General features: G+C 40.8%; 1 protein-coding gene across 9 annotated transcripts in view; it reads left to right on the top strand.

Annotated features, from left to right (window-relative positions):
* The window catches only part of AKR1D1 (aldo-keto reductase family 1 member D1), a 116,773-nt gene that overhangs the window by 65,441 nt on the left and 24,606 nt on the right, over positions 1–26,726 (top strand). For 6 of the 9 annotated variants that reach the window (XM_085005359.1, XM_085005358.1, XM_085005357.1 and 3 more), the window contains 2 exons: positions 19,544–19,711; positions 23,454–23,570. In XM_085005359.1, coding sequence (XP_084861485.1) covers positions 19,544–19,711; positions 23,454–23,570 — 285 coding nt within the window. Of the gene's footprint in view, positions 1–5,320; positions 5,448–12,946; positions 13,139–19,543; positions 19,712–23,453; positions 23,571–26,726 lie in introns of those variants that run through there. The other 3 variants (XR_014833675.1, XM_085005353.1, XM_085005352.1) reach the window with 2 other exon arrangements.

Below are 26,726 nucleotides of genomic sequence, written 5' to 3'. Positions count from 1 at the left end.
TCTATATGCCATGGGTGCGGCCCTAAAAAAGACAAAAATAAAAATAAAAAAAGAAATTAATAGAAACTGTCCATGAGGACACTCAGGCATTTAGACTTAACTTGTCAGAGATATTAAATCAACTCTCTTAAATATGCTAAAAGAGCTAAAGGCAGTCACGGAGAAAGAACTAAAGGAACCAGGAAAATATCTCTCACCAAATCCCAAATATTAATAAAAAGATAGAAATTATAGAAATGAACCAAACAGAAATTCTGGAGATGTAAAGTACAATCATTGAAATAAAAAAAAATAACTGAAAGAGTTGCAACTGGAGATTTGAGCAAGCAGACGAAAGAGTCCATGAAGTTGATGATCAATTGACATCTGATTTAAGAAGTAAAAAGAGAAAAGAAGGGATGAAATGAACCAAACCTAAGAGATACATGAGACACCATCAAGTATACTAGCATATATATAACAGGAGTCCCAGAAGGAGGAGAGAGAAAGAAACAAAAAAGACTGCTTGAAGAAATAATGGCCCAGGAATTCCCACTGTGGTGAACTGGAAATGAATCCAACTAGTAACCATGAGGTTGGAGGTTTGATCCCTGGCCTTGCTCAGTGGGTAAGGTTGCAAACATGGTTTGGATCATGCATTGTTGTGGCTGTGGCGTAGGCCAGCATCTGTAGCTCCAATTTGACCTCTAGCCTGGGAACCTCCATATGCCACAAGTGTGGCCCTAAAAAGCAAAAAATAAATAAATAAATAAATAAATAGAAAGAAAGAAAGAAAAAGAAAAGAAAGAAAGAATGGCCCAAAATATCCCAGATTAGATGCAGATCACAAATCTAAACATCCAAGACTCAGTGAACTCCAAGAAGCATAAACCCAGAGAGATCAGCAGGAAGACACATTATAATCAACTTATCAAGTCCCAAAGACAAAGAGAGAATGTAGAATACAGCAAGAGATACTCTAGGTAATTAGTAACCCATTTTTCTTTGGAAACTGTATGCCAGAAGGCAGTGCATTGACATAGTTAAAGTCCCCCCAAAAAAGAACTGTCAGCCAATAATTCTGTATCTGGCAAAAGAATCCTTTAAAAAAATTTAAGGAAGGAATTAGCACATTCCCAGATAAGCAGAATCAGAGGGAGCTCTTTACTAGTGGACCTGCACTATAAGAAATGCTCAACGGGGTCCTTCGGGCTGAGATAAAAGGGTACTTGAAATGATATGAAGAAACAAAATACAGCGGTAAACATAGCTATATAGATAAATATAAAAACTGGTAGTATGGCATTTTTGCTTTGTAACTCCTCTCTTTTTTTCCCTATATGATTAAAAGACAAATAAATAAAACAGCAATTATAAATTTATCTTAATTGACCCACAATGTACAAGGATATAGTTTGCAAAAATAACAGCATAAAGCAGAGGGAAGATAGCATTTTGAAGGGTCAGAGTATTTATACAATATTGAAACTAGCTTGGTATGATTTCAAACTTTATTCTTACAAAGTTAAAATGCAAATTGTAATCCCACGGTAAGCCCTACTACCAGTTTTTATATTTATCTATATAGCTATGTTTACCGCTGTATTTTGTTTCTTCATATCATTTCAAGTACCCTTTTATCTCAGCCCGAAGGACCCCGTTGAGCATTTCTTATAGTGCAGGTCCACTAGTAAAGAGCTCCCTCTGATTCTGCTTATCTGGGAATGTGCTAATTCCTTCCTTAAATTTTTTTAAAGGATTCTTTTGCCAGATACAGAATTATTGGCTGACAGTTCTTTTTTGGGGGGACTTTAACTATGTCAATGCACTGCCTTCTGGCATACAGTTTCCAAAGAAAAATGGGTTGATAATTAAGGACTGAATTGTGTCTCCTCAAAATTCATACATTGAAGCCCTAACGTCCAGTGTGGATAGTATTTGGAGATGGGGCCTTTGGGAGGTAATGAGACTTATATGAGGTCATGAGGGTGGGGTCTTCATTATGGGGTTTGTACCTTTATACAGAGAGACCAGAGCCCACATGCTCTCTCTCATCAGGAACTCATTGCCAATAGCTAGATCTTGGACTTTTGCAGCCTTTAGAACTGTGAGAAATAAATGGCTATTGTTTGAGCCACACAGTCTATGGTATTTTTTTATAGCAGCTCCAGCTAAGCCATCCAAGAAAAAAAAAAAAAAAAGAAACTGGTTTAAGTATACAGAAAAAGAAACAAGATGGGAATCAGAAGAGTAAACTACAAAAAAAAAAAAAAAAAAAAAAAAAAAAAAAAAATCACTCCCTGAGCAAGTTATGGAGGGATTAAGGAATAAAAAGAGAAGCAGACATATAAAAAACAAATAGCAAAATTACAGAGGAAATCTTTATCAGTAATTTACTTGAACTATAAATGGATTGAACTCTCCAATTAAGAAGATTGATGGAGTTCCCGTCATGCATGGCACACCGGAAGTGAATCCAACTAGTAATCATCAGGTTACGGGTTCAATCCCTGGCCTTGCTCAATGGGTTAAGGATCCAGCATTGCCATGAGCTGTGAAGTAGGTCGAAGACACGGCTTGGATCCTGCGTTGCTGTGGCTGTGGTGTAGGTTGCAGACATAGCTCAGATCTGGCGTGGCTGTGGTGTAGGCCGGTGGCTACAGCTCGGGTTTGACCCATAGCCTGGGAACCTCCATATGCCGTGGGTGCGGCCCTAAAAAGACAAAAAAAAAAAAAATCCATTAGGACTTTTGAAGACACAGACAAGTTGTTTCTAACACTTATATACAAAGCATATAAACAAAAATAGCTAAAACAGTTTTGGAAAAGAAGAATAAAGTTGGAAAAATTGCACTATATGATTTTAAGGCCTAAGTAAGAATAATTAAGACAATGTGGTATCAGTGAAGGAAGAGACACATAAATCAATGAAACAAAGTAGAATCAAATGTAGCCAAATATGACCTTTGATTTTTAACAATGGTGCAAAATAAATTTAGTGAAGAAAGCATAATGTTGTCAACTAAATGGATTTGGAATAAAATATGCTTATGTAAAGGAAAACAAAACACTTCTACATAAACATGCTAGGTTATACAAAAATTTACTCAAAGCGGATTATTGATCTAATGGACAACATTAAACTATATAAAACTTTTAGAGAAAAAATAGAATAAAACTTCTGTGACCTATGTTTAGACCAAAAAGACCTGTGCTGAAACTCACAAGAAAAAATTGAATATTATCAAAGTTACAATCTTTTGCTGCCTGAAAGACTGTCAAGAGAATGAAAAGACAAGCTACATACTGAGAAAAAAAATACTTGCAAACCATATATTCAGTAAAGAACATGTATCAAGATTTACTAAGAAATCTCAAAACTCGACACTGAGACAAACAACTCCATTTAAAAAAAAATGGCAAACGGAGTTCCCGTCGTGGTGCAGAGGAAACAAATCCAACTAGGAACCATGAGATTGTGGGTTCAATCCCTGGCTTCGCTCAGTGGGTCAAGGATCTGGCGTTGCCGTGAGCTGTGGTGTAGGCCAGCAGCTATAGCTCCGATTAGACCCCTAGCCTGGGACCCTCCACATGCCTCAGGTGTGGCTCTAAAAAGCAAAAACAAAGAAACTGGCAAAAGACTTGAACAGGCACTTCACCAAGAGGAGATATAGATGACAAATAAGTCCATGCATAAGTATTAAACATTATTATCCACAATGCAAATTAACAATGCAAATTAAAATAACAATGAGATACCATGACAAACCTATCAGAGTGACTAAAATTTAAAAATACTGGAGTTCCTGTTGTGGTTCAGCAGTAACAAACCTGACTGGTATCCATGAGGACAAGAGTTCGATCCCTGGCCTCACTAAGCAGGTTAAGGATCTGGCATTGCCGTGAGCTGCAGTGTAGGTCGAAGATGTGGCTCGGATCAGGTGTGGATCAGGTGTGGCGTGGTATAGGCTGGCAGCTGTAGCTCCAATTTGACCCCTAGCCTGGGAACTCCCATATGCTGCACATGCAGCCCTAAAAAGCAGTAAATAAAATTATAAAGCAGTCAACAAAATAATAAAAATTAAAATAAAAATACCAACAATACCAAGTGCTGTCAAAGGTGCAGAAAAATGCATTGCTACTAGGGGTGCAAAGTGATTTGATCATTCAGAAAAGCAGTTTGGCAGCTTCCTACAAAGTTAAACACACCACATGACCCAACAGTCTCACTCCTGGGTATTTAGCTGAGAGAAATGAAAAGTAATGTTTACGCAAAAACCTGTATACAAATATTTATAGCAGCTGTATTCGCAGTCATCAAAAACTGGGAACAAACCAGAGTCCTTCAAATTGAGAAACAAACTGTGCTTATATAGTTAATGTATATATACATTATATACACACACATTATATACATTTAATGTATATATACATTACTACTCAGCAACAAAAAGAAATAAGCTGTTGATACAAGCAGCAACCTGGATAAATCTCAAAGACATTATGCTGAGTGAAAGAAGCCAGTCTCTGGAATTCCCATGTGGCTCAGTGGGTTAAGTAATCAACATTGTCACTGCAGCAGCTTGGGTCACTGTTGTGGCACGGGTTCAGACCCTGGCCTGGGTATTTCTAAACAGATACAGCCAAAAAAAAAAAAAAAAGGAATGAAAAAGAAAAAATAGCAATAATTTTCTTATTATTTAAGAGATTTTACCATAAGTTCTGTTACTTGCCAAAAAAAGCATCCTAAATGAAAAAGAAAAAATAGCAATAATTTCCCTTATTATTTAAGAGATTTTACCATCAGTTCTGTTACTTGCCAACAAAAGCATCCTAAGTGAAAAAGGAAAAATAGCAAAATTTCCCTTATTATTTAAGGGATTTTACCATCAGTTCTGTTACTTGCCAACAAAAGCATCCTAAATGAAAAAGGAAAAATAGCAAAATTTCCCTTATTATTTAAGAGATTTTACCACAAGTTCTGTTACTTGCCAACAAAAGCATCCTAAATGAAAAAGGAAAAATAGCAAAATTTCCCTTATTATTTAAGAGATTTTACCACAAGTTCTGTTACTTGCCAACAAAAGCATCCTAACTGACAGAGGCCAGGTAGGTTTGTTTCCTTTTACTTTGAAGATCATTTCTTTGCGGAGAAATAAGCAGAAGATCTCAGTGGGTTATTATTTACATGCCTCAGATAAGTTCAAAGGACAACCTCAGTTAGGATTTCCAAAACAACATGGGGTGGGGGCGGAATTGAGAAATCTCTTCCCTCCCACTGCTCCTCCCTCTGACCTCTTTTCTTTGATTAAATAAAGGCTTTTCTGTGGAGTTCAGAATCATTTCTAGAAATCTGAAACTTCAGACTCTCCAAGATGTACCTCAGTGCAGCACATCACCGCATCCCTCTTAATGATGGAAATAGCATTCCTATCATTGGACTTGGCACCTTCTCAGAACCTAAACTGGTAAGCTTATCTGTTTTAAAAACGCATTCCTAAAGGATAATCTGTAATTTGTTGTGAGTGGATTTCATTGATTTACTCTTCGTAATAGTGCATGCAACCTCAAAAGGACTGCTGTTTGGCTAAATGAGTATTGGGCCAAAGCAGTTTAGGATTTAAAAGTGTCTTGGCTTAGAGAATGAGATTTATCTGCTTCCTTTACAAAAATCCAGCTGGTTGTTGATTATTAGATTGATCTAAGACACATGAAATTTCTGAATTTATGGTTTGTGATTCCTTTGTGTGTGTGTGTATCTTTTTAAGGCGCACCCAGGCACATGGAGGTTCCCAGGCTAGGGGTTGAATCAGAGCTGCAGCTGCTGGTCTACACCACAGCCACAGCCACAGCCACAGCCAAGCCAGATCTGAGCCACGTCTACCATCTATAGCTGTAGCTTGTGGCAATGCTGGATCCTTTAGCCCACTGAGCGAGGCCAGGGATTGAACCCACATCCTCATGGATACTAGTCAGCTTCTTAACCTGCTGGACCACAGTGGGAAATCCTGGTTTGGGATTTTTTTTTAAGTTCATATTGGAGAATTTTTAGTTCAGTTCAACAACACTTCTAGTGAAAACTTACCATGTATGAATTAATTACTAGGCTATAGAAGCTTCAAATATAAAGAGAATAGAGTCTCTGTTGTCCAGGGTTTAAAAATCAAATTGAGGAGAGAAACTCTTTAATAACCAATCAGGGGACAATGAAGAGTAAACAAGAATGGTAAGCAATATTTTTCCTGATAACACAAGAAAAGGAATAGTTAAATTTGACTTTGAGGACTTAAGTGGGTTTCCACTAAGAAACAGAAAAGCTTCTACTTGTAGGAAAATATATTTCTGCTTTCCACATTGCAGTGCAACATTTAATGCTGATTACCAGAATAAGCCAGTGATATGTCTAGAAATGACATGGAAATTTGAATGATAATGTATGAATGAGCTCTGTAAAGCTAAGTATGGTTTAGTTAGGCAGAGAAGCAGAGTTGATGCAGGCCACTTTAGGCAGAAAGAGAAGCATAGAGAAACAAGGATATGAATCTGTTTATGCCTACACCACAGCTCGTGGCAAAGCTGGATCCTTAACCCACTGAGCAGAGCCAAGAATTGAACCCATGTGCTCGTGGATACTAGTTGGGTTCATTACCACTGAGCCACGATGAAAACCAAGCTGCATATTTCTAACTATGACTTTCTATGTGTATTTCCATATATGAAAGTGTCTAAGAATAGACATAAAGTACTTAGGATAGGGAGGTTGATAGATAGGTCTAGTATATGAATAGGATTATGTCACACCTCTGCTTAATTATTTCTCTGGCTCACTGTCAGTTACATGGCTCCTTACTTGCACATCTATCATTCTATCCATCTGTCTCTTGAAGCTCAGTAGGGCTCAAAGTGCTGCATCTACCAAAAAATATGATTAAGTGCCTACTGTGTGTCTAGTGATATTAAATACTACAAGTTGGAGATATTCAAAAGCAGGCATGTGTCATTTCCCAAAAAGTGTTGTACTCACTTCAGAAGATAAAACATACACCAATTAGAGAATATGACATTAGAGGAATACTCGTGGGAGTTCCTGTTGTGCCTCAGTAATAACAAACCCGACTAGTATCCATGAGGACTCGGGTTCAATCCCTGGCCTTGCTCAGTGGGTTAAGGATCGGGCATTGCCATGAGCTGTGGTGTAGATCACAGGTGTGGTTCAGATTCTGAGTGACTGAGGCTATGGCGTAGGCCAGTAACGACAGCTCCGATTAGTCCCCTAGCTTGGGAATTTCCTGATGCCATGAGTATGCCCCTAGAAACCAAAAATAAATAAAAATAAAAATAATAAAATAAATAGAAGTGGACATCGTGCCTGCACAAACCACATGTGTGAGCAGAAATACAGAGCTAATTGTCTGTCTCACAAAATCTGAAACTCTAATGAGAAGAATACCCACCATGGGAGATTTGGGGAGAGGGCGGTGGGAAAACTGAAATATATGAATTATCTGTGTGATGTTTCCTATGACAGCTTCCCAGAATGTTTTCATACAGGGATGGAATAGGCTATAATAACCTCCCAAAAGATCTCCCTTTTTTCTCTCCTATAGGTCTGTCTTAGAAAATCTCTCTCTCTATAGCTCTGAAAAAATCCAATAGGTGAGAATTTGGAGTATTATTCCTTTTTTCTACTTTGATAGAAATTAATACGGTTTTTATACACTTCAGTCCATGAGTTAATAACCAATATTTATCGAAAACTTCAAGTAAAATTCAAGAATGTTACCAAGTGTGCAAATGATACAAATCTAGGATCAAGGGTGAATATCTGGAAAATGGGCAAAAATTCAGTTCAATACTTTATCGTGTGCCTACCATAGGTGGGGCATTTTTCTAGGTAATGTGGGGAGGATTACAACAATGGGCTAGAAACAAGGGATTTAAAATCCAAAGCAGGAGGTCCCATCATGGCGCATCCGAAACGAACCTGACTAGTTACCATGAGGTTTCAGGTTTGATCCCTGGCCTCGTTCAGTGGGTTAAGAATCTGACTTTGCCACGAGCTGTAGTGTAGGTCACAGACGCAGCTCAGATCTGACGTTGCTATGGCGTAGTCCAGCAGCTGTAGCTCTGATTGGACCCCTAGCCTGGGAAACCTCCATATGCCCTTGGTGTGGCCCTAGAAAGCACAAAAAATAAAATGAAATAAGTGGTTTACGAGGGATAACACTTATTAAAGGATTAAAAAAAAAAACTGAAAAAAATCTAGTTATGGGTTAGGTCAGGTAACACCAAGGTATGGGAAAAGAGTGGCCTAGGAAGGTAGATGGGGGTTGTAGCTGATCAGTATCCCTTCCTGCGTGGCCCTGGTTACGATTTCCATAGCTGCAAGCAGTTTTCACAAAGTGAGGAGTGAGCTGGACGTGTTGCATTTGGGACACAGGAGAGGTGATTCCAGGCTCTTGATGACTAGTACCAAGGAGGAGCCTGAAACTTCAAGTCCATCCTGCCCCTGGCTGGAGGAGGCTGGGGGCACAAGTGTCAGGACCCCTTCTCAGGAATATACCATCTTGTAGATATTCCTTGTTTTTCCTCAACGCCCATTTCATTCTGACCTGCTGCTCCTCTCCAACTAAGCAGTCTTGTTTCACCTGGAGAAGACAAGCCTTGTTCTTGCACCAAGTTTTTGGTTTTTTGTTTGTTGTTTTTTTTTTTTTGGCTTTTTAAGGCTGCACCTATGGCATATGGTAGTTCCCAGGCTAGGGGTCAAATTGGAGCTGCAGCTGCTGGCCTACACCCCAGCCACAGGAATGCAGGATGCGAGCCACATATGTGATCTATAGCTGCAGCTTGGGGCAATGCTGGATCCTTTAACCTACTGAGCAAGGCCAGGGATCGAATCCACGCCCTCATGGATACTAGTCGGATTCATTACCACTAAGCCACGATGGGAACTCCTGGTTTGATTTTTTCAATCTGTTTTTAAGCTGAGGACGAGGTGTTAAAGAAAATTAATTAATGACTTGTTAAAGCACGGTAAAGACAAATTTATTCAAAGGGGAAAATGTCATGATAGGTATAGGGGCCACTGGGATGGAATTTTGCAGTGGGAGAGAAAGATTGATGTCAACTCTGCAAACATGGGCAAGCAAGAATTTATGATCAAGGAGCAGGGTCAGGGTCAGTGGGTAGAAAATTACTAAGAGGAAAACATCAGGGATTAAGGGGCAATTTTGGCCAAACTGACCTAACAGGCTTCTTGCTGAAGACAGGGCTGGGTGCCTAGACATTACCTGGGGCATGGTAGATGATGAAGAACCTGACTGGAATCGAATGTGATCAGATAATAGAGAGTGAGTGATTGTGGCTAAACTGACTTAGCAGGATTCTTGCTAAGCTTGGACAGAGCAGAGATGGGCATGCAAGTCCATGTTAGAAAAGAGTTCAAAAGAGCCTGGTTATTTCAGTTATTATATTTTGCATCTCTGCTTGTGTAATCCTTTATTTTTTTTAAATTTTTTGTTTTTGTTTTAGGGTTTTTGTTTTGTTTTTGGTTTTTGTTTTTTTTTTTTTTTTTTGGTTTTTAGGGCCGCACCCACGGCATATTGAGGTTCCCAGGCTAGGGGTCGAGTTGGAGCTATAGCTGCTGGCCTACACCACAGCACAGCCATGCCAGATCCAAGCCACATCTGTGACCTATACCACAGCTCACAGCATTGTCGGATCCTTAACCCACTGAGTGAGGCCAGGGATTGAACCTGCAACCTCATGGTTACTAGTCAGATTCATCTCTGCTGCACCCCAACAGGAAACTCTTACTTGCTTAATCCTTAAGTCTATTTCTTTGCTCAGTGTTTCTTATAATTTATCAATCATTGCCTCCAGTTTATTTCCAGGATCTTGAATCATCTTTTCATATCATCAGTCTAAAGTCTTTGGGGAGGCTGGTTATCTCCAGATCACTTAGCTGTTTTTCTGGAGTTTTTTCTTGCTCCTTTATCTGAGTCATAATTCTCTGCCTTTTCGTTTTGTATAGATTTTTGGTGTGGTCTCCTTTTTGCAGATAGTAGAGTTGTAGCCTCTCTTACTTCTAATGTCTGCTCCCCTTGTGGCTGAAGTTGGTATAGGGTGGGGCTTGCTGTAGGCTCCCCGATGGGAGGGACTGGTGCCTGCCCACTGGTAGGTGGAGCTGATTCTTATCCCTCTGGTGGGTGGGGCTTTGGCTCTGGTGAGATTAGAGGCCTGCAGGTGAGGATGGGGGGCGGATCTTTGGACAGCCTGATTGCTAAGGGATGGAGCTGTGTTCCCACCTGGATTATTGTTTGGTCTGGGGCTTTTCAGCCCTGATGGGTGGGGCCAGATTTTTCCAAAATGGCCACCTCTACAGGAGCACACACTGTTAATTTTTCCCGAGACCTTTGTCTCCAATGTCCTTCCCCCATAATGAGCCACAGCCACCCCTGTTTTCCCAGGAGATCCTCCAAGAACCACAGTCAGGTGTGACCTATATTCCTTTGAAGTCTCTGCTTTGCCCTGGGATGCAGTACACATAAAAGCCTGTGTGCACCTTTCAAGAATGGAGTCTCTGTTTCCCCCAGTGCTGTGAAGCTCCTGTGCAGAAGCCCCACTGGCCCTCAATGCCAAATGCTCCTGGGGCTCCTCCTCCCAATGCCTGATCCCCAGGGGTGGGGACCTGATGTAGGGCTCAGAACTCTCCATGCCAAGGGTGAGTCTCTACAATATAGTTACATTCCAGTCTGTGGGCCTCTCCCCCTCCTACCCTCCTGATGTGGCCTCCTCCTTGTCTTCTGGAAGAGAGTATCTTTTTTTGATAGTTTGCAGTCTAACTGGTTGTAATTTTGTTGCTTTTATGAGAGAAGGTGAGCTCCAGTCCTTCTATTCTGCCATCTTGATCCCAGCCAAAAGAGCCTGATTAGAGTTTTGTCAATGAAAGAATCTTTGTTAAGGTTGAGAGTGTTCTCGAAGTCTCCATCTAAAGGGACCAGGGACCAGACAGGAAGCAGAAATAAGTGGTTCTGGAGAGCCAAATCATTGTTCAGTTAGGCTCTGCTTTCTCATATTGAGAGTAGATATGAGTGCAAGATATGCTTTATTTTCTTCTAGGCTAGGAAGCAAAACAGAACAAGATAAGCAAGGAATACTTAGGAGATTGTTCCCAGAACAAGATGTAATAATTAAAGTGCTTAGCATCCTTTACAAGGACAGCAGAGTTCCCTGGGGGCCTAGCAGTTAAGGATCAGTGATTGGCACTGCTGTGGCATGGGTTCAGTCCCTGGCCTGGCAACTTCCACATGCCAAGGTCATGGGCAAAAAATGTAAAATAAATGAAGTGAATAAATGAATAAGAATGGCAATATCTCCTCTACAACCAATTGTCATATGCAAACAAAAGTCCAGTGCGCCTGATCTCACATCTTTCAGAGAATATTGTAAAATAATTAGGTTTTTTTTTTTTTTTTTTTCGGTCTTTTTGTCTTTTCTAGGACCGAACCTGTGGTATATGGAGGTTCCCAGGCTAGGAGTCTAATCAGAGCTGTAGTCACTGGCCTACGCCAGAATCACAGCAATGCAGATCCAAGGCACATCTGTGACCTACATACACCACAGCTCACAGCATTGCTGGATCCTTAATCCACTGAGCGAGGCCAGGGATCAAACCCGAAACCTCAATGGTTCCTAGTAGGATTCGTTAACCGCTGAGCCACAACGGGAACTCCAGTAATTAGTAATTTTTAAGTGATGGCAACATATGTATGTGTGTATATATATGTATATATATATATATATATTATTTTTTTTTAATCTTTTTAGTCAGATTCGTTTCCACCAAGCTAGGATGGGACCTCCTCATTTATAATTTTGTATAATGTTAAATGGGCTAGCATTTTGAGGGTCAAAAAAATAACTTAGCTTTGTTTGTGCTTTTAGTAGAGTGAGTATCCTGAGCTCCTTGCAGTTCCTGTGACACTCAAACTCCTGCCACAGAAAACTTGGCTTTTAGAAATCAAACATCTGACTTCTGCATTTTGTTATGTCATTCCTCTCAGAGGCCATGAATGCTGCATGTTAAACTATAAAAAAATGTTTTGGTGGTGGGGTAGAGGGTAACAAAAAATAACAGGGGAGAAAAACATAAATGCATGTTTCAAAGCTATTTACCTGCCAAAGTTAAATCGAATTAAAATGAGAAGAGACAAAATAAGTAGAAATCAAGTAAGAAGGCTTCTGTAATAAATCAGACAAAAAACTGATAAGGACTTGAACTTGATTAGTAGTTATGAGGAAAATAATTTGATTGGAGCCTAGAAAAGAAGTAAGTTGACAGAAAGCTGCAAATCACAGAAGTAGACTCTACAAAGCTTGGCAACTGGTTAGATTCAGACAAAGGAGAGCAAGTGGTAGATCCCAGGCCAAAAAAAAATGATATTTCAGAGTCCTCGTGGATACTAATCGGGTTCATTACTGCTGAGCCACAACAGGAATTCCCAAGAGATCAATACTTTTAATGCTATCATCTGGGCAACCACCACCTAGATCCAAAATTAAAACAGACCAAACTGTAGAAACCTTCCCAAGCTGAAACCCTTCCTCCCTCGATGGATTGGTGATCTGGGATTAGCATATGCCCACTGAGGCATGTGAAATGACTGGTCAATGGGGACCTGCCATATAGCACAGGAAACTCTACCCAATATTCTGTGATGATCTATTTGGGAAAGTAATCTGAAAAAGAATGGATTGTGTGTATACGTATAACTGAGTCATGTTGTTGTACAGCAGAAATTATCACAACACTGCAGATCAACTATACATCAATAAAACTTTAAAAACTGAAAATGCAAAACCAAACCAAACCCTTCCTCCCTCAAGAGGAAGTTGGCCTTCTAACTTTGAGGGCAATTATTTTCTTACTTTTTTTTTTTTTTTTTTTTTTTTTTTTTTAGGGCTGAGCCTGCGACATGCAGAAGTTCCCAGGCTAGGGGTTGAATCGGAGCTACAGGTGCCGGCCTACACCACCACCAGAGCAATGCAGGATCCAAGTCGAGTCTGCAACCTACACCACAGTTCACGGCAACACCAGATCCTTAACCCACTGAGTGAGGCCAGAGATCAAACTCTTGTCCCCATGAATACTAGTCAGGTTTGTTAACTGCTGAGCCACAACGGGAACTCCTGGATTTACTCACCTAACAACTTTCATTTATAACATGTTAATCACCTTTATTGTGTTGTACATGACATCCCTAGGACTTGTTTGTCTTTTGCCTACTTTCATCTAAATCCCCCTTCTTTCACCACCCCCCACCTCTAGCAGCCACAAATCTGATCTTTTTTTTCTGTGAGTCTGTTTTTCTATCCATTGACCTACAACACCGTGTTAGTTCCTGGGACACAATATAGTGATTTGATATTTCTAGATATTTCAAAATGATCACCAATCATAAATCTAATAACCATTTGTCACCGTACAAAGATATTGCAAAATTATTGGCTATCTTCTCCGTACTGTACATTTCATACCTGTGACTTATTTGTTTATTGCTTTTTAGGGCCACACCCTTGGCATATGGAGATTCCCAGGCTAGGGGTCAAATCGAAGCTACAGCTGCTGGCCTACGCTACAGTCACAGCAACTCAGGATCCGAGCTGTGTTTGCCACATACACCACAGCTCATGGCAACACTGGATTCCCAACCCACTGAGCAAGACCAGGGATTGAACCTGCAACCTCATCTTTCCTAGTCGGGTTCATTAACCACTAAGCCACAAAGGGAACTCCCTGACTTATTTATTTTGTAGCTGAGAGTTTCTACCTCTTAAATCTCCCTCACCTATTTCTCTCCTCTCCTCTGACAACCATTTGTTGTATATAAGACTGTTTCTGTTCGGTTATATTTGTTCATTTGTTTTTTTTTTTTAGACTCTGCATATAAGTGAAATCATACAATATTTGTCTTTTTCTGGCTGACTTATTTCACTTAGCAAAGACTCTCTAGATCCATCCATGTTGTCTCAAATGTCATGATTTCGTTCTTTTTTATGGCTGATTAATATTCCATTGTGGGGTGTGTGTGTGTGTGTGTGTGTGTGTGTGTGTGTGTGTGTGTACACCATTAATCCATTCATTTGTCAGTTGACACTTAGGTTGCTTCCATATTTTGACTATTATAAATAATGCTACAATCAACATAGGGATGCATATATATCTTTGCAAGTTTTGACAGTTTTAGGACTCTCTATGAATGGAAGTGTACTGAATGTACTATTTTTTGTTTTGTCTCTCTTTCCAGATATGTTGTAAGATTCGCACATGTTATTAATTGTGTCTTTAACCATTTTTATTGCTGTATCATATTAAAGAATATATCCATTTCCACCTTCTTTCCATGTCCATGTAGCCATGTCCATTTGTACAGCTTCCATTTTGGGTCTTTACAGACAATATGGCTACAAGGAGTCTTGCACCTGCATGTGAGTTTCTGTAAGATATGTACTGCTATGACATTGAGTATCAGTATTTTCAGCTTTTAGTAAATGATGTCAATATAGACAATTTCCAGAGTAAGCATATAATTTACACTCCCTCCAACAATGCATGAGGGTACTCCTTGCGTCACATTCTCAGCAAGACACAGTACTTGGTGTCTTTTTAATTTATGCAATTTTAGTAAGTATGAAACCATCTCTCATTATGGCTTTAATTTGTATTTTCTTTGTGAGGTATATTTTGTAAATTTGTATTTTCTTCAACTTCACATGAAATTGGTCAATTTTTCATATTTTTATTAGTCATTTGTGTATCTTTTGCAAACTGTCTGTGGTTCTATGTATATTTCTTTATTAGATTTTCCTTTTCTTTTGGATTTTCAGTTTATTTTTTAAATTTATTTTTGTTTTTTGCCTTTTTAGGGCCACAGTTGCCAGGCTAGGGGTTGAATTGGAGCTGTAGACACCAGCCTACACCATAGCCACAGCAATGCCAAATCCGAGTGGTGTCTGTGACTTATACCACAGCTCATGCCAGATCCTTAATGCACTGAGCAAGGCCAGGGATCGAACCTGCATCCTCATGGATACTAGTCAGGTTCGTTTCCGCTGAGCCACAACAGGAACGCCTGGCTTTTCAGTTTATATATATATGTTGATTTTTTTTTTTTAGTGTCTGGATATGGGTCCTTTGTCAGTTATGTAAAAATATATCTTCCCATGTACCTTTCTACTCTTTTAATGGTATCTTTTGATGATCAGAGTTTTGCAGTTCCAATGTGGTCACATTTATCACTTTCAGTTTATCCTCAGCCCTCTCTGTAGCTTGTTTAAGAAATCCTCCTTTACCCAAGTGTCTTAGGTGCGGTACTCTGGGGAACTGCCTCTGAGAAGGAAATTTGCATGCAGGAGGCTTACTGGGGCATAGTCTTAGGAACCAGAGACCTATAAGCGGTGAGCAAAGCAGGTCTGTGAGGTGGGAAGAGTTGCATTGTGATGCAGCTGCTCAGCAGTCCCATGGAGAGCTCAGGAATGGGAGTGGTGCCCCTGAGTGGTACTGAGTCAAGGGGACCAGACTTTTACACCTGCGTAGCATCCGGAGAGGGTGAGGAACTGAGTCCCTCTCCCCTGGGAATACACCATGACGTCCAGCACAGTCTACCCTGGTGCCAACTAGACCTGTGGGCCATGTGTGCTGAGTTCACCTCTGGGAAAAGCTCTTCCAGAACTCTGATTTCTTTCCTGGAAAGAAATTTAAAGAGGTGTTAACAGGACGAACACTGCTCTTGCCACTAAAGCTGTCTCCACGTTGCAATTTATACCTTCCATCTCCCTCCGAGACTACCCTTGCTAGAGTTCCACGTCCGTAGCCTGCATCTCTGCTGGTCTAGGTGACCTATCTGACATTATGACCCAGAGCCCCATCTCTGAGTTGGGTGAGTCCCTGGTCAACTTACCCTTCTCAGGTCATTTACTCAGGTTATTGTCCATTAACTGTCAAAATCAGGAAGGGGTATATCATTGGATGGTGTAGGTACCAAACATTTTCTTCCCTGTCCCGTCATGTAACTGTGGAGGAGCCCTACTGCCTCCAATTATAAAACTCACTTACCCCTGCCAGAATGGCACCATTTTCCCTTGAATGCTGGACTCTGGCCATAAGGAATCTTGTTTCCCCTTGGGAACTAGGACCTTCGGATACACAGAGCCTAAAATTCAGCCATGAGAAGCATGCATTCTCTAAGTGCGTCAAAGAGAGGGATGCTAAACCTGCTGGGTTTTCAGATTCATGTGTTCTGCTTAGTAGTCACACAACACCGTGATGACCTAGAGTGTATAACACCTCATTCTTACAGGACCCTCCCAGTCCTTTAACTGGAGGAAGGATGCTTTGTTTATTCCAGGAAACAGAATCCTTTATTTTACTGCGTGTGTACTTAATTATGGAGTCAATTTTTTTGCATTTTACATTCACCTAGCATATCCCTTATTTAAGTCTCCAAACACGGTGTTCTATTTGATCTTTCTGATTTTTCCCTAAACTGGATCTTCCCAAAGAATATCAGAGTTATATAGAATTCTCTCATGCTGCATTTAAGAATTACAAAGAAGTGTTTTGTGGTTTTTTTTAATGTCCACATATCCAAATAGTTCCTCTATACTGAATAGAATTAAGTCCAGTATTTTAGTTCCCCTCATTGGTGCTTTTGCCATCTAAGAATATTTTTAGCAAGTAAAGAGCGTACTAGATATTCAGTTTTTAGTAAAGGCTCTTCAATGATAACTGAATAATCGAAGACTTTCACTAGTATAACTTGCTGCTGTGCCATAATCTTTATTAAATAAAGCATCACCCATATATTACTCAGGCTGACAATCATACCACACGTCTACCTTGGCCCTCATATATTTTCCCCCTTTTTTTTTTAATCCTAAATGCTCTCTCCTGTGCTTCTTTCCTTGCAACAACATTTGAAAATATCATCATGTACTCTAATATGCATTGTTAGGGGCTCTTCGCCTTGTATTAAATTTACTTTAGGTCTGTACTTAAGCTATCAGTCCAGCCCACAAAATCTCAGTGATATTCCTGAGGTCTGTTTACCATCTCCTATTGAACTTTATTCTTTTCATTAGTACTCTATATTACACCTGAAAAAGAAAGCAAATTTTTTTTTTTTTTTTTTTTTTTTTTGTCTTTTTGCTATTTCTTTGGGCCACTCCTGCGACATATGGAGGTTCCCAGGCTAGGGGTCGAATCGGAGCTGTAGCCACCGGCCTACGCCAGAGCCACAGCAACGCGGGATCCGAGCCGCGTCTGCAACCTACACCACAGCTCACGGCAACGCCGGATCGTTAACCCACTGAGCAAGGGCAGGGACTGAACCCGCAACCTCATGGTTCCTAGTCGGATTCGTTAACCACTGCGCCACGACGGGAACTCCAGAAAGCAATATTTTTATGTTTCCCTTGTAAATTTCTGATTCTACCCCAGCCCTCCTCTCCCTGCTGTGCTTTTCTTGCGACCTTGGTTATCCATAGCATCCCATTTTACAGCTTGAGGGGCAGGAGCAGTGGGTGTTGCCTCACTCTCTCTTCAAGCCTTACTCCATGCTGTAAAGTAACCAAAGTTGTATCTCTGACATTCCAGGAATATGTGTTCACCTTTCCCAACTATTTAACATTTGTGACTATGAATCCTTTTTTCTAAAACCATCCGTGTTGCTGCTTGGTTCATTTTTCATATCCTCTCATCTTTATAGTAATGACTTAACTGGATTAGGGAAAGAAAATATAGTTCACGCTTCCAACACTTTCTGTTTGCAATCCAAGACTATAAAGTCAGTAGAAAGAAAAGATTCTTTGTCTCATTCATTCTGCAACAAATCAAGAGTTGTCTGATTAAGGTTGTAAAGCATTTGGTTGGAACATTGAAAATTCAGAAGCAAGCACAAGTAGTCTTCAACACTTGTGAATGAGATGGGATTGATCATCGTCTGAACGTGAGGTCAATAAAAATCTACACATAGAATTAAGCCTCTCCCCTGTGCACAACCTAAAAGATGATTTGCAATTTTAATTTGATGAGACTAGTTGTTTGTCTTGATGAAAGTCTCCATCAAGTCCTCCGTTCTCATTAAGGAAAAAACATAACTAAATGAGGCACACTCTTGTATATTTAAATGTCATCATAACTGAAGAGCAGTAATTTATGTGCAATTTGAAAAATGGATAACTTATTCCGCAAGTGCAAAGAACTTGTCAGGTTTTTTGATCCTGCCATTGTTCAGGAGAGAACATTCTTATGCTTCATGCAGGTTAATGAAATGAGCAAAGCTTTGGCTGCCAAATTAGATAAAAATGTATCTTTTGTGCGTGTGTGTGTATGTGTGTGTGTTTTTAGGGCCCCACTTGTGGCATATGGAGATTCCCAGGCTAGGGGTGGAATCAGAGCTGTAGCTGCTGGCCTACACAGCCACAGCAGCGCTGGATCCGAGCCCCATCTTTGACCAACACCGCAGCTCACGGCAATGCCAGATCATTAACCCACTGAGCAAGGCCAGGGATTGAACCTGCATCCTCATGGATACTAGTCAGATTCGTTTCCAATGAATCATGACGGGAACTCCGATAAAAATATATCTTGAAAAGTATCTTGAAAAATGTAACACACCCTGACAATCTTTTTTTCCCAGCTTTACTGAGGTATAATTGACATACTGTATTTCAAGTATACAGTTTGATGAGTTTAATACATGGATACGCTTATGAAGCCATTGGCATAATCCAGACAGTGAATATATCCCTCACTTCTTTGAATTTATTTGTAATCCCTCCATCATTCATACCCACACCCTCTACCCCCCCACCCCAGGCAATCACTGATCAGTGTCTGTTACTATAGATTAGTTTTCATTTTCTAGCTTTTTTTTTTTTTTTTTTTTTTTTTTTTGGCTGCATTCTGGGGCCAGGGATCAACCCACATCCCAGCAGTGATAACATGGGATCCTTAATCTATTGAGCCACGAGGGAACTCCCTTCTGGCATTTTCCATAAATAGAATCATAAAGTATTTACTCTTTTTTTTTTTTTTTTTTTTGGTCTGGCTTCTGGTATAATTATTTTGATCATCATCCATGTTAGTCTATGCATCATTAGTTCATTCCCTTTTATTACTGAATGGCATTCCTTTCTGTAGCTACATCTCAGTTTGCTCATGCAGATTTTGATTTATAACTGAGTCTTCTTTGGTGGACTTGTGCCCTCCTCTAACATGGTTTCGTGAACTCTGTCACTGGTAAAATTGATCGAGTTACGTTTCTGAAGCTGCAAAGCTGAGGGCAGACCTGGGATGGCTGGATCTCCCCTTGAGTGTGGAAAGCTCCCTGGGAGGTCAGTTTCCTCAGACCCCACCTTCCAGTCACAACAGCTTCAAATTGGGAATTTGTTGTTTTCACTCTAAAATGATGTATGTGCCAAGTGTCCTAACTAAGAATGACTAAATGAAAGGAAAGACACATTTCCCTTCTCCTCCACCACAACCCTTCTGTCATTTTAGACCCCTAAGGGGATCTGTGGGACATCAGTGAAAATCGCCATTGATACGGGGTACCGGCACATTGACGGGGCCTTCATCTACCAGAACGAGCACGAAGTGGGCGAGGCCATCAGGGAGAAGATAGCAGAAGGAAAGGTGCGGAGGGAGGATATTTTCTACTGCGGAAAGGTGAGCGCTTCCCCTTCCCCTCCTTCTACTTGTATTCTTGGTGGGTCTGAGGTCACTTTTCTCTGATAAAGAATATTAAACTCAGAGCTTCTCTTGTGGCTCTGTGGTCATGAGCCCAACTAGTATCCATGAGGACACAGGTCCAATCCCTGGCCTCGCTCAGTGGTTTAAGGATCTGGTGTGGCTGTGGCTGTGGCGTAGGCTGGCAGCTGCAGCCCTGGTTCAACCCTCGCCTGGGAACTTCCTTATGCTGTGGGTGCAGCCCTAAAAAGTCAAAGATAAATAAATAAATACAACGTTAAAAAATTAAAAAAAAAAAGAAGGTTAAACTCACCAAGAGGAGTGAGTTCTCAATGGCCAGTTTCCTCACTCTTGCCAAGAATTTAGGGACAACTAGCCGCTTGAAGGTTTAGGCACAGCTCTTTCTTCATTCATAGGCATGAATGAGAAATTATGGAAAGAGCAACTCTACAAAGCAGGAAAACTGAGGAGTGAAGTGGGGACGGGGTTCATATTACATAAGAGTTTGCCAAAGCTTTCTTTAAAGGAGGCAGGCTTCTTCTGTGTTTACCTCTTTGTCCATAGTTCGCTAAATTTTTGAGATATAATTCAGACACCATAAAGTTCACCATTTTAAATCAGTGGTTTCTATTATATTCACAAAGTTGTACAACCAGGACCACTACCTATTTCCAGAATATTTGTATCCCTCCAAAAGAAACCCTGTACCCATTAGTAGTCACTTCCCCCAGTTACTGGTAATCACTGATCTACCTTCTGTCTCTCTAGTTTTCCTATTCTGGGCATTTCATCCAAAAGGAAACACATGACGGCATGTTTTTTTCTGTCCCGCTTCCGTCACTCAGCATAGTGTTTCTTACTTTCATCCATGTTGTAGCATGGATCAGACTTTCATTTCTTTTCACGTTCAAATAATAATCCATCGTGTGGACAGACCACATTTTGTTTGGAGAAATTTGAAATCTCCAGTGCTAGAAATCACTATTCATTGACAAGCAATCAGAAAAATAAAGCCTCATAATAAAATGAAAGCCAATGGAAATATAAGATGCATATTTCCAGGCAGCTTTGCAGGAACAAAAGCTGTACGATGTTAGAGAATGTGTAATACAGTTCTTTTAAGCGTTCTAAAGGGAATGAGGTACTGCTTCTGGCTTCACCCATTCCCTAGACCCCTAATGTCCTAGCTTCTTTCCAAGTTCTCTGGGAGTTTGCAGTTCTCCAAGTCACCAGCCACTTACGGGCTATGATTCCAAGGGACCATATAGAGCCACTGTCCCAAAATATCAGCTGGAAGCTTTTCACTTTATTTTAGCCTTACAACCTGATTCCTAAGGATTTCATTATTACAGAGTCTCTCATTAGAACTCACCAAGTGAGTTCCCGACGTGGTGCAACGGAAACCAATCTGACTAGGAACCATCAGGTTGCAGGTTCCATTCCTGGCCTCACTCAGTGGGTTAAGGATCCAGTATTGCTTTGAGCTGTGGTATAGGTCATAGATGATGCTTGGATCTGGTGTTGCTGTGGCTGTGGTGTAGGCCAGCGGCTACGGCTCTGATTCAACCCCTAGCCTGAAAACCTCCATATGCCACAGGTGTGACCCTAAAAAAAAAGAACTCACCAAGTGTTTCCAGGGAAGAATAAACTTGAACTCATATCCCGAGGACTTGAGCCAAAGAAGCCTGCCCAAAGCTGGAAATATTTTTAAAGTTATAAAAAGCAAAACAAACAAAAAACTTTCCTTCTTATCTCCCTAGTAAACAGTTAAAGCTGTTGCTATATCTATCATGCTGGAAAAATGGACTCAAATTATATCGCCCATTTCAAGAGGCTCCTGTGAGTTAACATTTACAAAGCACTTAAAAAGTACCTGGCATAGTACTAGTGCTATATGTGTTTGTTGAATAAAAATAGACTAAAATATATAAAACAGAATTTTCAGTTGGATGGGATGTTAACAATACACCAAAAAGACCTACCTTAACAGCAAAAACACATTTTTCATGGCTCTCTCCACATGGTTTTCTCTTCTCTGTGCTCTGAAGGCAAGAAAAAAATTATCCAACATGGGAAAAAATTTTTACCAGTTTTGCTTGCCCTTGCTTGTGACAACTTGTACATAAATTCAAATTTTTTTTCCAAAAAAAAATATTTAAGCAAATTTGCAGCTCCAAGAAGATGTACTTATTTATGCAGAGGCTGTGTGTACTCCTCAGTGCCTTATGTTTTACGGACCACAAGGGTACCGTGATTGAGGAGCAATCAGAAAAATAAAGCCTTCCTATGGATGTTCCCAGGCTAGAGGTTGAATCAGAGTTACAGCTGCCGACCTGCACCACAGCCTCATCTTTCCTTACCTAACACACTAGGGACTGAGTAATTTCTTTTTCTTTTTTTCTTATTTATGTTAAGCTAAGTTCCTTTTATTTCTTTTTTCAGATTTATTGAGATATAACTGACACACAACATTGTGTAAATTTAACGTGTACAACGTATCAATTTGATACACATATATCACAAAATTATTACCACCACTGTTAGCTAATACCTCCGTCACATCATATAATTACCAGTTCTTTTTTGGGATGAGAACATTCAAGATTTATTCTCCTAGCAACTTTCAAGTATATAATAAATACAGTTTTGTCAACTATAATCACCATGCCGTTCATTAGAGCTCCAGAACTGATTCATCTCATAAGTGGAAGTTTGTACCCTTTGACCAGCATCTCTCCATTTGAATGCATGAGGAGCTGTTTAATTGTTGGAGGACTGGAGGCTGGGGTCTCCCATGCCACCATTCTGGAGACACCATCAGTTCGCATTGAGTAATTTCTTTCTCTTTTTTTTTTTTTGCTTTTTAGGGTCTCACCTGTTTCTTATGGATGTTCCCTGGCTAGAGGTTGAATTGGAGTTACAGCTGCCGACCTACGCTACAACCACGGCAACACTAGATCAAAGCTGTGTCTGTGACCTACACCACAGTTCAGGGCAATGCCAGATCCTTAACCCACTGAGCGAGGCTGGGGATCGAACCCACATCCTCATAGATACTAGTTGGGTTCGCTTTCACTGAGCCACAACAGGAACTCCCACATTGAGTAATTTCTTAATAGGAATTGGCAGCATTTTCCTTGGGAAATGAGGCAGTGGACCAAATGAGCACAAAGGAGCAGTGAAAAGGAATCTAAACCTTTGCAATAATTTAAAATTTCACCAGCTTCTGCACTGCCCATCACAATGTGAAGGCTCTGGTGAAGTCACGTGCTCATACCTATATTTCTTGCTCAGATAAAGCACACCTTTTACCAATGACGTGGAAATAAAGTGCCAGGCCAGGTCAGAACCGCTCGTCAGATACACATTCCCTAATTACTCAATGAGGAGAAATGAAAGTGTTTTCGATTAGGCAGTTAGCACAGGGCAGAGGAAGACTTAATTGCTGACTCAGGTACTGTGGTTCAGGTGGATCTTTAAGTCTCTGGTACTATATTTGGATAATGTTGTATTCTGGGTGTTAAGAGTTCTATCTGCTCAACCTATACTCAGATGACACTGCAACATAAATGTATTTTTATGAAATGCAAAGGAGTGAATAAAATGCTTATGAGTGTTTGCAAAGAATAAAGGACTCCATTATTGTAAACAAAACAAAACAAAAAACAACAGCAACAAAAAAGGTGCATGTTATTTACCTATACCCCTTTTAATGTTTCAGCTGTGGGCTACAAATCTGGACCCGGAGATGGTCCGCCCGGCTCTGGAGAGGACGCTCAAGGTCCTCCAGCTAGATTACGTGGATCTTTACATCATTGAAGTACCCATGGCTTTTAAGGTGAGTTCAGATGCCTAAAGGTTAGGCCTCTGCTCTTTGTCAACCATGAGCCAACAGCTCTGTGCAGGAGGCTCATTCAGTACTTAGCACCATAAGATATCAAAGATAGTACTGATCTAGCCCAGAAAGATTACGTAGCCAACAGAAGCCTGGATCCCAAGTTTCTTGATTCATAATCCAATGCACTTTCTGTTCATGATGTAACAGCATGACATCACAAGGTATAACATATGCTGTAAACCCTCTCCATTAAGCTGATATGTAGTCTCCTAACTGTAGGTGATTCTGAGTCCTCTTTTGCCAGTCCGATGCTCGTTCTCGTAAACTACGCTGCCCTCTGCCTTATCCTACAAGCCTCATCATCCCAATGTCCCAGGGACTACAGTGATTTTGGGATTTCAGGTTCTTGGGATGGTGACCTTAGCCCTTCTCCTCCCTCCACTAACTTCAATTCCTGTTCCAATGGCCAATTCCTAAGCAAAGTCCTGCAGATTTGGAAAGAACCTGTATTTAAAAGTGAGAGAATGAAATTTACTTCTCCGTCGTCACTGACTAATGACTTATACAGTCTTTTTGGAGATGGTAAATAGAGAAATTCTATTTCTGTTCTTAAATAGGATCAAGCTCAAGGACACAGAGAGGGTAAAACTTTGAACACTGAGAAATTACGTGATCTATAATGACATTACCTCCCAAGTGAGTCTGTAATTCCTGTAATTGGGAAATCAACCTTTGAAGCCAAAATACCACGTGCTTTAGGAATCTCACGTTTTTCTTTTTGTTTTTTTTAAGGCCACATCTACCACATATGGAAGTTCCCAGGCTAGGGGTCGAATGGGAGCTGCAGCTGCCAGCCTACACCACAGCCACAGCAACGCAGCATCTGAGCCATGTCTTTGACTTATACTCATGGCAATGCCAGATCCTTAACCCACTAAGTGAGGTTGAACTTGCATCTTCGTGGATATTAGTCAGGTTTGTTACTGCTGAGCCACGATGGGAACTCCCTGAAGTAGTATTATTGTTATTATTAATCTTTTCAGGGCCACACCCATGGCATATGGAGGTTCCCAGGCTAGGAGTCTAATTGGAGCTGTGGCCTCCGGCCTACGCCACAGCCACAGCAACGCCAGATCCAAGCCAAATCTGCAATCTACACGACAACTCAGGGCGACGCTGGATCTTTAACCCACTGAGCGAGGCCAGGGATCCAACCTGCAACCTCATGGTTCTTAGTCGCATTCGTTTCCGCTGCGCCACAATGGGAACTCCTCATTATTCTTATTTTATTACTCAATGAATTTATTACATTTATAGTTGTGCATGATCACCACAACCCAATTTTATAGCATTTCCATCCCACAACCCCAGCGCATCCCCCCACCCCCGCAACCTGTCTCCTTTGGAAACCATAAGTTTTTCAAAGTCTGTGAGTCAGTGTCTGTTCTGCAAAGAAGTTCATTTGGTCCTTTCTTCAGATTCCACATGTAAGTGATGGCATTTGATGTTGGTGTCTCATTGTCTGACTGACTTCACTTAGCATGATAATGTCTAGGTCCATCCATGTTGCTAAAAATGCCAGTATTTATTCCTCTTAATGGCTGAGTAATATTCCATTGTGTATATGTGCCACATCTTCTGGAGCCCCTCTTCTGTGATGGACATTTAGGTTGTTTCTATGTCTTGGCTATTGCAAATAGTGCTGCAATGAACATTGGAATACATGTGTCTTTTCGAGTCATGGTTTTCTCTGGGTAGATGCCCAGGAGTGGTAGTGGGTCAAATGGTAGTTATATGTTTAGTTTTCTGAGGCATCTCCATACTGCTTTCCACAGTGGTTGCACCAATTTACAATCCCACCAACAGTGTAATAGGGTTTCTTTTTCTCCACACCCTCTCCAGCACTTATTGTTTGTAGACTTTTGGATGGTGGCCATTCTAGCTGGTGTAACGTGGTACCTCAGTTGTTTTGATTTGCATGTCTCTAATAATGAGTGATGTTCACCACAACGGGAACTCCTTTTATTATTTTTTAAAAGAACAAAAACCTTTCCTGCTAAAATATCTTGGCGCTTTATCATTTTTTAAATTCTCCTTTTCATTTTAATTCCTCTATACAGTTTTGTTTTGTTTTTATTCTTTTTTGGCTGCCACGCAGCATATACCCTGAGCCAGGGATCAGATTAGAGCTGCAGTTGTGACCTATGCTACAGTTAGGCAACACCAGATCCTTCAACCCACTGTGCCAGACCAGGCATTGAGCCTGTGTTGTGGCACTGCAGAGATGCCGGTGATCCCACTGAGCCACAGTGGGAACTCTAGCACTTTATTATTTTCCAAATGTCAAGTTAAGAAGCAGACACAATTTCAGAACAACAAAATACAAAAAAAAGTCACGGTAAGTTTTTGTTTGTTTGTTTGTTTGCATGCTTGCTTTTTTGCTTCTTAGGGCTGCACTTGCAGCATATGGAGGTTCCCAGGCTTGGAGTCGATGGGAGCTACAGCTGCTGGCCTACACCACAGCCACAGCCATGCCAATCCGAGCCATCTCTACAACCTACACCACAGCTCATGAGAACACCAGATCCTTAACCCACTGAGCGAAGCCAGGGTTGGAACCTGCATCCTCATGGATCCTAGTTGGGTTTGTTAAGCACTGAGCCATGAAGGGAACTCCATGATAAGATATTTTTAAAAGATGAAGTTATTGCTGAACAGGAATGAGAGTCAGTAGAATGGCTTTTAAAATATTTGTTTATTTATTTTTCTTTTTATGGCCACACCTGCAGCATATGGAAGTTCCCGGGCTAGGGGTGGAATCAGAGCTGCAGCTGCAGCCTACACCACAGCTTTTGGCAATGCCGGATCCTCACACTGAGCAAGGCCAGGGATCAAACCTGCATCTCACAGACACTATGTCAGGTTCTTAACCTGCTGAGCCACAAGGGAAACTACAGTATGGATTTTTAGGGAGTTGAATTGGTGGGTTTTTTGTGTGTGTGTATGTGTCTTTTTAGGGCCACAGCTGTGGCATATGGAGGCTCCCAGGCTAGAGGTCCAATCAGAGCCTACACCAGAGCCACAGCAACACCAGATCCAAGCCGAATCTTCGACCTACACCACAGCTCGCAGCAATGCCGGATCTTTAACCCACTG

This window comes from Sus scrofa, chromosome 18, assembly GCF_054392235.1.
Source record: "Sus scrofa isolate SSC_HxYL_T2T_F1_AM1 chromosome 18, Sscrofa_HxYL_maternal_Yorkshire_Landrace_v2.0, whole genome shotgun sequence".
In the NCBI taxonomy this organism is placed as follows: domain Eukaryota; kingdom Metazoa; phylum Chordata; class Mammalia; order Artiodactyla; family Suidae; genus Sus; species Sus scrofa.
Note: the sequence above shows the minus strand (reverse complement) of the source record. Positions and strands in the feature narration are given on the sequence as shown.